The 13,639-nt window shown below is 41.9% G+C and overlaps 2 protein-coding genes across 2 annotated transcripts; both read left to right on the top strand.

Moving 5' to 3' along the window:
* The first annotated feature begins 2,937 nt into the window (after window positions 1-2,937).
* On the top strand, window positions 2,938-4,269 carry LOC146965450 (trace amine-associated receptor 7a-like). Its single transcript, XM_085765683.1, has 2 exons — window positions 2,938-3,107; window positions 3,447-4,269. The coding sequence occupies exons 1-2, from the start codon at window positions 2,938-2,940 to the stop codon at window positions 4,264-4,266; spliced, it is 990 nt and encodes a 329-aa protein (XP_085621809.1). The 3' UTR covers window positions 4,267-4,269.
* Window positions 4,270-11,476: 7,207 nt separating this feature from the next.
* LOC146965449 (trace amine-associated receptor 13c-like) lies at window positions 11,477-12,801 on the top strand. Its single transcript, XM_085764220.1, has 2 exons — window positions 11,477-11,643; window positions 11,991-12,801. The coding sequence occupies exons 1-2, from the start codon at window positions 11,477-11,479 to the stop codon at window positions 12,799-12,801; spliced, it is 978 nt and encodes a 325-aa protein (XP_085620346.1).
* Window positions 12,802-13,639: the final 838 nt, after the last annotated feature.

Below are 13,639 nucleotides of genomic sequence, written 5' to 3'. Positions count from 1 at the left end.
TTATGATTTTTTGACATTTTAGTCTAAGATTAGTGGAAAGCATTATTTCCATCACACCACAAAAAAGTTGTTTCAAACAAAATTATAAACATAACCATGTTTTCAAAACATTTATTGAAATTTCAGCTGCATAATTTTCAAAACTACAAAATTATTAGTGTGACTGTTCATTTTCATGAATTTTATGTAAAGATGTGGGTTGTGATGGAAATGACCTTGCTTGGTGGAAAGGACCGCATGTGTTGGAAATGACATGTGACAAACAAATTGCTGAAGAATGTTCACTCTTATTATCTTTCAAACAAACAAACAACATTGCTGAACAATTTTCACTTTTATTATCCTTGAAACTTATGGTATTTGACTGGATCTGATTTGATCCTTTCTCTTTTTCATGCCATCTTAAAGAGATAATTCAATGTTTTGGCAAATTGGCCCATTGCCATAATCCCTATAGTTTCAGGAGTAGGTTTGTTACCTTTAATTGTTGGTGCAAGCTAATTTTAGAACCACAGAGCAGAGCCGCGAGAGAGCAGAGTTAATAACAGAACGTTATGAGACAGAGTTGTTTTCTAGGCTTGCCAAAAAACTTCCCCCGACAGGAACGCACATCAGCTGTTTTGCATGAATTTTCACAATTTAATTCAATATGAAGTTTATGTCATAAATCTGGCCCAGGGACATAAAAACCATGTTTATATAGTAAAAAATAATCACGGATCTATAGTTTATTTTTTTAAAGTTCCTCTTGATGTGTGCCAAAAATAAAAAACAAGAAATGTGTTTTCATTTTTATCATATCATTGTTTTTTGTAAACCTGTGAACTACATTTTCACAACAGGCAGAAATAAAGCATATTCAATGCAGGTTCTCTGAGTGAAGAGACTCAGTTCCAATCAAGTTTAACCACATAGGCCACATACCGTGGTCACCACAGATGCCATGGTCACCCCATGAATCTAGTTGTTCATAAATTAATGCAGAAATGAATTATTACATACATACAAATGAATCTATGCACTGCACAGTAACAAGCTCTTTGAGGCTTTCCAATCTGGATTCAGAGAACACCATAGCACTGAAACATCACTGGAAACCAAGAAATCCCATGAGCCTCCGTAGCATAGCTCTGAGCAGCTCGTGGCTCAGCTCTGCCGTTCTAAAAAATAGCTTGCACTGACAATTAAAGGTAACAAACCTACTGCCATGACTATAGGGATTATGGCAATGGACCAATTTGCCAAAATGTTGAACTATCCCTTTAACTTGAACAATAGAAGAAATGTGAGTGCTGCACTGGGTGAGAGTGGATGAACCGCTCAGGTGCTCTTCAAGGACACAGGATAAAAAACTGAAGATAAAAAACGCGCAGCAAGGAGACTGTCCTGGTGCAAGTAAGTGGTAAAAAGTAAAAGGCAGTCCAATACTGATGGGTCCGAGCGAGGCACATAAGTATTGGACTGCCTTTTACTTTTTACCACTTATTTGCACCAGTACAGTCTCCTTGCTGTGCGTTTTTTATCCCTTTAACTTCTTGCTACAAAATATGACTGAAGACAACGTGAAGTCTGCATGTATTAATCGGTCAAAGCTCTTGTTATTGGTTAACAGTTAATCATATGCATCCCTAATTAGAAATTACTATGGACAACTACAGATAACGGCATAAGTAATGAATACAACCGATTTTTTTTAAATGTATTTAATGATTAATGCTGTTTTATATGAAATACCTTACAGGCTTTGTTAGTTTTGGATTCAATATGGTCATTTCAAGTTCTCAATAAACATTGAACCAGTCCAGCCCTCGACTTGTACCAATTTTTAAATTTTGTCCCACAGTGTATTTGAGCTTGACACCCCTGATTCAAACAATCAAATATGACTCATACACACGAGTCATGGTTCGGTACGTACCTCAGTTCGGGGGTCATGGTTCGGTACGGGTTCGGTACAAAAACTAAAAACCATCCTCTGTTATAAAAGTGAAAAAAAAAAAAAAAGTGCATTAGGAGTGTTATACTACCATGCATTCATTCTAGAGGAAAAAAACTTGCACTTGACAACTGGCAACTATTATATATACAGTATATATATACACATATATAGTATATATATATAAAACAACAAACTAACATCAGTGTTGGTTTACACAGTTAAATTAGGCCAGATGCCAGTTACTTTGGTGATGTTTTTGGTCCTGTCTGTGTTCATGTCAAGAGGCTTAACAGCAGCAGGATAATTGTTGCACACAACTTGTATTTTTCCTTGAACCAGTGATTGACATATTGGGGTGATGCCGTCTCATTTGCGTTAACGTGTTTGATACGTTTCTAGCGACGCACCGCGCATCTGTGAAATATCGCCGACGGACTTTTGTCCGGTCAACCAGTCATGAGCCGTCGTCATTGTGTTTCACTGAGAAGCCACATGGTGATATAAAAGAGGCAGACAGCTCCTGTAACTTCACGCTTCTTCATCTGTTATGACAGACACTCATTATGTACTTTATTAACCGGCCAGGGAAACACCGGACGCGGAAGTGCATTGAATAGTCGCAAAGCGCCGAGAAGCTGAGCTTGTTAGCGGGTTTAAACAGTTTTTTTGGCCAGTGGGAAAGGGGTAAAAGAAACACGAGATAATCTGGTCAATTTTCAAAATAAAACACCACGATTGACACCTTCAGAATTGCGGCCCGGAATGATGGACCTTCGAAAATTTTCGAAATGGCGGACCGTTGGAATGGGGGTCGCCCCCCGTCAGTGAGTTGAGTAATCCCAAGTTGTGTAGGGAACATACATGTTGCAGAAGGAGTTTGCTTCATACATAGATTGATGATTTGAATATGGAAGGGGAGGAGGAAAACACATAAATTATCTTTATGACAATCAGTTTTACTCAGAAAGCTGTTGGAGCTCAGCAGCTCCTCTCTGAAGATGGAGGCTCTGGAGGAAGCTGAACTCTGCTTTCCCCAGTTCAACAACTCCTGCAGGAAGACGATGCTCTCTCACACAGAGGCCATATTGAATTACAGTCTGATGTCCTTCATCACTGTGCTCACTGTGGTTCTGAACCTGATGGTCATGATCTCTATCTCCCACTTCAGGCAGTGATGATATTTGTGTGGATGGATAACCAAATGACTAGGTTTTTTGATTTCAGTTACGCAAAAAAAGACATTTTAAGTTTACTAATGAAAATCATGTTTTTTTGTGTGTTTCAGTTAGATATGTGAGGACAGGGCTTTGAACCAGGCCTTCTCTATGATATAAATATGTAATAGACAGTGTTTTTCTACTTAGGCCTTTGATAAATCCAAAGTGGCAATATGAAAATGTTTTTACAATTAGAATTTTAAATTTTTGTTAATGTGTTGTTCATATGCTTATATTGAACACTGTTGGCATCTAACAATGTGCTTACTGTTGATATTTTCTCTTTTCAGGCAGCTCCACACCACCACCAACATCCTTCTCCTCTCTCTGGCTGTTGCGGACTTTCTTGTGGGTATTGTGCAGATGCCAGCTGCAATCCTCATCTATCAAGGCTGCTGGATCCTGGGTGATATTATGTGTGCTTTTATTTACTTTTTTGGTTATGTCATTGTCAGTGTTTCAGTAGGAAACATGGTTCTTATATCAATTGACAGATACATGGCAATTTGTGACCCCATGTTTTACTCCACTAAAGTTACTTTGAGGAGAGTTCAATACTGTGTTTGTCTGTGTTGGACGGTTTCTGTTGTTCACAGTAGTTGGATAATGAGGGATTTCTTCAAAGAACCAGACAGGTATAGAACCTGTTATGGCGAGTGTACAATCATTAGTTCTTTAGCTGATGAAATTGTTGATCTTGTTGTGACCTTTTTAGGCCCAGTTTTAGTCATTACACTTTTGTATATGAGAGTATTTGTGGTGGCTGTGTCTCAGGCTCGTGCCATGCGCTCTCAAGTTCTAGCTGTCACACTTAAGCGTTCACACACTGTAAAAGCAAATAAATCAGAAATTAAAGCAGCAAGGACTTTGGGTGTTGTAATAGCTGTGTTTCTTCTGTGCTCCTGTCCATATTACCATGCTGCTGTTGTTAAGGTGAACAAAATGTTTGTAGCGACATCTTCAGTCGTTGAAATGTTGTTGTTGTATTTCAACTCTTGTCTAAACCCTGTGATCTATGTTTTTTTCTATCCCTGGTTCAGAAAAGCCATTAAACACATTGTTACTCTTCAGATACTGCAACCTGGCTCCAGTCAGGCCAACTTAATGTAGACAGACACTGTTCAGGTTTCACAGAAATCAGTTATTTTCCCCTGGAGTGGAATTTATCCCCATGCAGGAAATTCAAAGCCAAGTAGATAAAAGGTAACTCTTTTTTTTTAAGTGTACTTTTTTTTGGCTTTTTCGCCTTTATTGGAAAGCACAGTCAAGAGAGAGACAGGAAATGGGGAGGCAGGGAGGTTTCTAATGTTTGTTTTGATTTACAGTACAGGTGATATAGTCTGACAGTTGTAATTCCTAATTATGGGAGTTGTGTTTCCTATCTATGTGATACTGAATACCTATTTTTGATCTTGTTAAGACTGAGTGAAACCAATTTTATGCTGAGAAAAACTATGGTTTGGGCGTGAATGGCTCTGTAAACGAAAACGTGCAGAAGGAAATTATTAGAGACACTACAGGTGAATAGGGTAAAAAAAAAATAACTAAGAGAAACATGAAACTTCCCAAGTTTATCACTTACATAAAGACAAATATTTTTTGTATTACAAGTTTTGTCAAATTTTATGTTTAAATATGTAAATGTGGCAATATCTAATGAAATATGCGCTAATTTGCATACATTTCCAAAATCGAAATATGAACAATAGATAAAGCCACTTTCAAAATTCTTGTTTCATTTTACTGACATATTAGAGTCAGAAGTTTTTACAGAGGGTATTTTGGATATCTCTTTTTATCACTCTGTCTATGAGAAAATTCTGTCACCAGCCCTAAAAAAAAATCTAATTTCGCCTTGTTTTTAGGAATAAAACGTTGTATTGTTGTAATCAGGCTACAACACCCTCTGTAAAAACCTTCAGAATATAGACAGCAATGAAACTGGAAGGTGTGGTGTCTGTGCTGATGAAGTGGAGATTTCGGGCTCAGAGTATGAGGAAAAACTCTTGCGAAAACGGCCTTCAAAGACTTGTACTGTACAATTCCATAGATTGTTAATGTATATCATACTTTTACGATTGGTTTTGGATACGGAGGAAATGACAATTTTTGGAGCCTACATAATTGTTCAGGAGAGTGACAGCTCTACAATGATACCTGACATGACATGGGTCAGACAACAGGCACAGCACAGTATCACAGTAGCATGCTAACTTTTGGTGAATTTAGGAGAAATCTACTGACGGAAGACACAAAATGAAGTGAAATAACCACATTCATGTGAATTTTCTACCATTTCTTTTGACTTTTCTGAATAAATACATGTTAAGGAAGAAAAGAGCCCAAAATCTCAAAATGTATCAGTGCATGAAAAAAGTGTTTTTGCCTGTAGTGTCTCGCCTTAAATGCATTAAAATGAATATCATTTGATCATTAAAAGGGCTATTTATTTTTTATACATTGCTGTGTGGTGGACATTTACTGTGATTGGTATTCTCCTTGTAATAAGTGGTAACAGTCTTTGAAGTAGTTGTAGTAAAATCTTGTAGCAATTCTGTTAACTCCATTAGTGGAGACGTTTGTGTACTACTACTGACTACAATAAACCAACAAATCAAGCCAAAGTTCACATGTTACTGCGGCAAATATGCTTCTGTGAGTGAGTAGCAGCCTGCGCTTATTCCTCCAATCCACGAACAGTCAGCGCCACACTACTCTCACTGCACAACACTGCAGTGCACACTATGACAAAGCTTGTCATGTTGAAAAAGTTACGAACTAATGGAAAACACTCTGAAAATATGCAAAACAATATGAAAAGCACAGCTGCAGTTGTGTTGGTACTGGTACTCTGGTTGAGAAGAGCAACTGTCTGCTCTTTCCCAGAGAAGCACAGTAACCTACGTGAATTGCCGTTGCCGTGTCTGGTGGCGGCGGTCCTGTTACCACCGCTGCTGCCGCTGCGGGGGGTCCCGTTGCCTTGTCCGCCGCCGCCGTCGGTCCCGTTGCTGTTAGACTGCACCGGCGCGGTTGCCAGCAGCCGTCATCGTTGCGTAGCAAAGCTCCAGAACTCAAGGGGGTGTGGTTGCCATGCAGCCCAGCACAGGGTGCTGGTTTGTGGAGCTGCAGTACCAGGATGGTGTTCCCGCACAGGAAAGTTACAGGTATATTTCTACCTCTTCAATGAGTTTAGAAACATTATTTTAAGATCGAAAAACTACAAAATGGGGCTTTTAATGAGAAACCAGTTGGGCCATAACACCGAAAATATTGGTTGCAAGCGGTGGAGGATGATGGATTCTCCACCAGGTGATCATCCCTATGTTCCCCGGGTCCTAAGTTCTCCACTTTGTATGGGACCGCTTTTCCCCAAAAGGGGCCTATGTTCCCCACTGTCTATGTGACCGGGGAACATAGAACCCTTTTTTAGAAAATGGATCCTATGTTCCCCACTTTTCCCCCAAAGAACCCGGGGAACATGCAATTTTTGTACTGATACCTGGAAGTGGAGTTGGGCCATTGCAGATTTTTGCCTATTTCTGAATGAGAAGTTGAGTTGTGACTTTGAGTGAGAAGTGTAATCGTCCCATTGGTTGGGTTTAGGCAATAAAGAAAGGAGTTGGTTAGGTTTAGTGAAAAGACCAGGTAGAGGCTAGACAGGCCAGATAGAGAGTCCACATAAGTAGAGAGAGTCCATCGACCATCAACAGCGGGGAACATAGGACCTGGGGAACATATGAATGAATGAATATGAATAAAACTTTATTAATCCCCCAAGGGGGAAATTCACTTTGTCACAGCAGCAACAGATACAAGACAAGGCACACAAAAAGGTAACCTATCACTAATAAATAAAATAAGTTGATAAAAAAAAAAAGGCTTATGGGTTAATAAAGTGCTTGGATCTCTCTCTTGGTGTGCGTTCCTGCATGTGTGCGTGTGTGCTCACGCTCAAGCACTATTGAACAGTCTGATGGCTGTGGGAAGAAAGGAGCGCCTAAACTGCTCCGTTCTGCACCTGGGGAGAGTCAGTCTCCGGCTGAAGGTGCTCCCCCTCAACCACAGCTCCTTAGAGGGGGTGGGAGGGGTTCTCCAGGATGTTGTTGATCTTGACCTTTATCCTCCTCTCCGCCACTGCCTCCAGGCTGTCCAGTTTGTGGCCCACCACACTGCTGGCCTTCCTCACCAGCTTGTTGATCCTGTTCCTCTCTCCCTCCTTGATGCCACCACCCCAGCACACTACAGCGAAGAACAACACACTGGCCACCATAGATTGATAAAAAGTGGCCAACAGTTTTCTACACACATTAAAGGACCTGAGCCTCCACAGGAAGTACATGCGGCTCTGTCCCTTCCTGTATGCAGCATCTGTGTTGTCCTTCCAGTCCAGCCTGTTGTTGATGTGGACCCCCAAAAACTTATAGGAGTCCACTATCTCCACCTGCTCCCCCTTGATGGTAATGGGGGTTGGGGGGGCTCCCGTGCTTCCGATAGTCAATCACCAGCTCTTTGGTTTTGGTGATGTTGAGCCTGAGATGGTTCTCCTCTGACCAGCGGACAAATCTCTCCACCACACCTCTGTACTCCTCCTCATCGTCCTTGCTGATACATCCAACAATTGAGGAGTCGTCTGAGAACTTCTGGAGGTGACAATTGCTGGAATTGTGTCTGAAGTCTGAGGTGTAGATGGTGAAGAGGAACGGTGATAGCACCGTTCCCTGGGGTGCACCGGTGCTTCCTGACCCCACATCTTACAGTGACGCCTGGAGTTTAACATACTGTGGCCTGTCGGATAAGTAGTTGGTTATCCAGGCCACAATGTCATGGTCCACCTGCATGGCATGGAGCTTCTCTGCTAGCAGGGAGGGCTGGATGGTGTTAAATGCGCTGGAGAAGTCGAAGAACATCACTCTCACTGAGCTCCCCGACTCCTCCAGGTGTGAGACAGCCCTATGCAGCAGGAAAATGATGGCGTTGTCCACACCAATTCTGGCCTGGTAGGCGAATTGCAGAGGGTCCATGAAACTGCTCACCACAGGCCTCAGCTGCTGCAGAAGCAGTCTCTCAAAGACCTTCATGACATGTGAGGTCAGTGCCACTGGCCTATAGTCATTGAGAGACTTAGGATGTTTCACCTTTGGCACTGGAATGATGCAGGAGGTCTTCCACAGCTGGGGGACTCTCCCCAGCTCCAGAGAGAGGCTGAACAGGTAGTGGAACACCTCTGCCAGCTGTCCTGCACATGCCCTGAGCAGTCTGGGGTGAATGTGGTCTTGGCCCATTGTCTTCTTGGCTCTGAGCTTGGATAGCTCCCGTCTCACCTGGCTCGATGTAAAAAGTGGGGGCCTGGGGGGGGTTAGGAGAGGTCATCGGGATGTTAGGGTGTGAGGAGGCTGTGCCACCTACTGCATTGTCCCCCGCAGCAGTTACAGCGGGGCGTGGAGAGCGAGGGGGAAGAGGGAGAGTAGTAGCAGCCAAGGCAGGGGAGAGGGCAAGGGGGGTGTGGCTTGAGCTGTTGAGGGAGTCCTGTCCCTCCGATCTAATGGTGTTGTTGACTGCGTCAAACCTGTTGAAGTGCAGGTTTAGCTCATTAGCAAGGTCTAGGCTCCCCTCCACAGCTGGAGCAGATGAATTTAGCCCTGTAGGACCCGGGGAACATAGGTACGCTCCCAATGTAAACATCACCCAACTCGAGCTTCGGCAGGGAACTGGGGTCTCATTTATAACCGTTGCGTACGCACATAACGGGCCTGAAAGTGGCGTACGTGACTTTCCACGCCAAGGTTGTGATCTATAAAAAACAGACTTGACGGGAGAATGTGCGCAGCTCTAAGCAAACTCTGACCCATGCGTACGCATGGTTTGGAGGAAAAGGGGAATTGGCGACACAGACGGTGTGGTGGTGAACTGAAGTCAGACTCATGAAATGATGATTGAGAAGAACGATTATGTTTTTATTATCCGCCGTCACACATTTAATTTCAACCCGTATGCGTTAGATCCATGTTGCCACGGTGATTTAATTCAACGCCCTTATTTTGCATCGGACTGGTGTTTCAGAAACATCTTCTTAGAATCTAACTTAAAATTCAAAATCAAAATTCCTTCTCTATATTTAATCACCACCATCTCTCCGTCATATTGTCCACTCCCAGAGCGCAGGAGGAGGAGAGGACGCCGCGGCTGCATGAGTTAAATACATGGTGTAAATAACTATATGTTCCTATGATACTATGTGAACATATGATCGAGAGTCAATTAAATCTCAAACCCTGGGAAAAAAAATCCAGTAATCGTTCGCACAATTGTTACATTCTGTTTTCTTGTTATCAAGAGGAGTGTCCTCAGAATGTAACTGATTCTGCTAATTATTCAAAGTTTTATCGATCAGTCTAATTAAATAAATAATACAGCTGTGAGCCCCGTAATTCTGCACCACGGCACCGCTGGAGGAGAAAGGAGGGAGAGGGAGACCATGATGAATGGTTAATGACTCGTTTCAGATTAGAAATGTTGTCATTGTTGTAAATGTGCCGAACCGGGTCCAGCATTTGAGAGGCAGCGCACCAAAACTACACCGCGTGCGCTCTGAGCCGCTGACGCTGTTAACAGCTGCGGCAACACGTCACGTTGCCACTTTCACACCTGCAGCTAATTCACAACACCGACAGAACAAGAGCACGTCAGGCTCATTGACATGCAGATCGCATTCATGCTGGGTTTGCATTGACCATCTACGGTTAAAACGGGGCGTGTACAGGGCGGAACGTGAAGCTGATTACAGCTTCAAGTCACGACTTACGACTTTGTAGCGTTCCAGGCAACCCACTCGTGTTTTTCCGACCTGTTTTACCTGTGAAAGTGCACTATAACGGCCACTCGTAACTTCCGACCCGTGAACTCGTAGACCAGATCGAACTGGTACGACTTCACAGGTCGGAAAAACACGAGTTACGGGTTGCCTTGAATGCACCATAACGTCTTGTCAGCCGATGCCGTTAGCAGCTCCCGCCTGTGTCATGGATCTATTGGTCCTCATCCCTACGTCACCACATTCAGGCGCATCCCTTGGCTGCACACACAGCCTTTCACGCCGTTCTCTCTCCTCATTGGATAAAACTTGTAGGATACGAGAAAAGTTTTCTCCTCGGCTCAGAGCAGAGCAGAGTGACTGAGAGACCCGTGTTTCGGTCCAAACACTCTATGTAAGTGATTGCTGTCGGAAGATATAACAATTTAAGACTTATATTAACACAAAAATATCGCTTACTTCTGCTTTAATTTTTTCTGAAAAAGGGGCACCATTCCGAACCTGAAAAAGGTCTGCCATTTCGAAAGGTTTGTAAGTGTGCTGGGTAAAGCATTTGAATGTCTTGCCGCTGTAGTACAGTGGGTAGAGCAGTTGGCTTTGGCATGGGTTACTGGGGTTTGAAACCCGAGAGGGGTGTATGCTGGTACCCTTTTTGTCTTGTATATTAGCCCACTCATTATGTACATTATTAACCGGCCGGGGACACACCGGATGCGGAAGCGCCGCCAATAAATGAGGAGCCGATTATGAAGCGCCGAGAAGCTGAGCCAGTTTCTTTCCGGCGCCCATTTTGATTGTGTCGTACCATTTTAACTAATTGCGTCATACCAGACGCTCGCGCTCGGCAGCAATCGTTTCAGCGTCAAGCTGGGCAGGAAGTCAAACAAAAGCCGCTTTCCCACTAAAATTAGCGGGTCGACGCGGGTTTTTTAAGCGCGGGTAACACGCGCTAACAATCGGCATTTGGACCCTTTCCCATTGACCAAAATGAGCCGGGTCCCTCCCCCCGCTGGGGAATCAGACAGACAGCTTTGTTTTGGTACGTTTCTTTTTTTTTTTTGGTACGTGATATGAGACGCGACTGCCGCGATGACATGGTGTCACGTAACGCTCGATTTTAACCCGCGTCGGTGTGCCATTCTCACTGCCACCAAAAGCCGATTGTTAGCGGGTTTAAACAGGTTTTTTGGCCAGTCGGAAAGGGGTAAAAGAAACACAAGATAATCTCGTCAATTTTCAAAAAAAAACACCACGATTGACACCTTCGGAATTGCGGACCCTCGGAAATTCGGAATGATGGGCCTTCGGAATCTTTTGGAATGGCGGTCCTTCAGAATGGGGGTCGCCCCCCATCAGTTGAGTAATCCCAAGTTGTGTAAGGAACATACATGTTGCAGAAGTAGTTTGCTTCGTACATAGAGTGATGATTTGAATATGGAAGGGGAGGAGGAAAACATATAAATTATCTTTATGAGAAAGCTGTTGGAGCTCAGCAGCTCTTCTCTGAATATGGAGGCCCTGGAGGAAGCTGAACTCTGCTTTCCCCAGTTGAACAACTCCTGCAGGAAGACGATGCTCTTTCATACAGACGCCATATTGATCTGTCTGATGTCCTTCATCACTGTGCTCACTGTGGTTCTGAACCTGATGGTCATGATCTCTATCTCCCACTTCAGGCAGTGATAATATTTGTGTGGATGGATAACCAAATGACTAGGTTTTTTTATTTCAGTTATGCAATAGAAAGAAGAAAAAAAAACATTTTAAGTTTACTAATGAAAATCATGTTTTACTTGTGTTTCAGTTAGATATGTGAGGACAGGGCTTTGATATGATATATCTATGATATAAATAATAAATAGACAGTGTTTTTCTGCTTAGGCCTTTGATAAATCTAAAGTGGCCATATGAAAATGTTTTTACGATTTTAATTTTTAATTTTGTTAATGTGTTGTTCATACGTTTATGTTGAACACTGTTGGCATCTAACAATGTGCTTACTGTTGATATTTTCTCTTTTCAGGCAGCTCCACACCACCACCAACATCCTTCTCCTCTCTCTGGCTGTTTCAGACTTTCTTATGGGTTTTTTGGAGATGCCAGCTGCAATCCTCATCTATCAAGGCTGCTGGATCCTGGGTGATGTTATGTGTGCCTTGATTTATTTTTTTGGTTATGTCATTGTCAGTGTTTCAATAGGAAACATGGTTCTCATATCAATTGACAGATACATGGCAATTTGTGACCCCATGTTTTACTTCACCAAAGTTACTTTGAGGAGAGTTCAGTACTGTGTTTGTCTGTGTTGGACGGTTTCTGTTGTGCACAGTAGTTGGATAATGAGGGATTTCTTCAAAGAACCAGACAGGTTTAGAAGCTGTTATGGTGAGTGTTCAGTCATTAATACATATGCTGAAGTAATTGTTGACCTTGTTGTGACCTTTTTAGGCCCAGTTTTAGTCATTACACTTTTGTATCTCAGAGTATTTGTGGTGGCTGTGTCTCAGGCTCGTGCCATGCGCTCTCAAGTTCTAGCTGTCACACTTCAGCGTTCACACACTGTAAAAGCAAATAAATCAGAAATTAAAGCAGCAAGGACTTTGGGTGTTGTAATAGTAGTGTTTTTTCTGTGCTCCTGTCCATATTACCATGCTGCTGTTGTTAAGGTGAACAATGTGTTTGTAGGGGCATCTGAAATGTTGTTGTTGTATTTTAACTCTTGTCTAAACCCAGTGATCTATGTTTTTTTCTATCCCTGGTTCAGAAAAGCCATTAAACACATTGTTACTCTTCAGATACTGCAGCCTGACTCCAGTCAGGCCAACTTAATGTAGACAGACAATTGTTCTGATTTCACAGAAATCAGTTATTTTCCCCTGAAGTGGAATTTATACCCATTCAGGAAATTCAAAGCCAAGTAGATAAAGGTAACTCTTTTTTTTTTTTTTAAGTATACTTTTTGGGCTTTTTCGCTTTTAATAGAAAGCACAGTCGAGAGAGAGACAGGAAATGGGGAGGGAATGACATGCAGGAAAGGGGTAAGCAGGGTTTGTCTAAAAATCACTTGATTTGTTAATGGATGATATAATAATAATGATAATAATGCATTTTATTTAAAACACACTTTTACAAATGCTCAAAGACGCTTACATGTACAATATGATGATACAGAACAATGTCAAAAATAAATGAAATGAAATATATATAATTACACATTAAAAGCCAGTTTAAAAAGCAGGTTTTTTAGAGGGTATTTGAAGGTTTGGAGGTCTTTTTGGGTTTCAGTTACTCAATAGATAAAAAAAAAACATTTTAAGGTTGCTAATGACAGCTATCACCATGAAACTTCCCAAGTTTATCACCTACTGTACATTAAGATAAATATTTTTTGTATTACAAGTTTTGTCAAATTTTATGTTTAAATATGTAAATGAGGCAATATCTAATGAAATATGCGCTAATTTGCATACATTTCCACAACCGAAATCTGAAAAAAGGATAAAGCCACTTTCAAAATTCTTGTTTTATTTTGTTGACATATTAGAGTCAGAAGTTTTTACAGAGGGGATTTTGGATATCTCTTTTTATCTCACTGTAAATGAGAAAATACTGTCACCAGCCCTAAAAAATCCAATTTTGCCATGTTTTTAGGAATAAAATGTTGTATAAATC

Source organism: Trachurus japonicus, chromosome 21 (assembly GCF_045865225.1).
Source record: "Trachurus japonicus isolate A0001 chromosome 21, Traja_1.0".
NCBI classification, from domain to species: Eukaryota; Metazoa; Chordata; class Actinopteri; order Carangiformes; family Carangidae; genus Trachurus; species Trachurus japonicus.
This window is presented reverse-complemented; position numbering and strand designations above follow the sequence as displayed.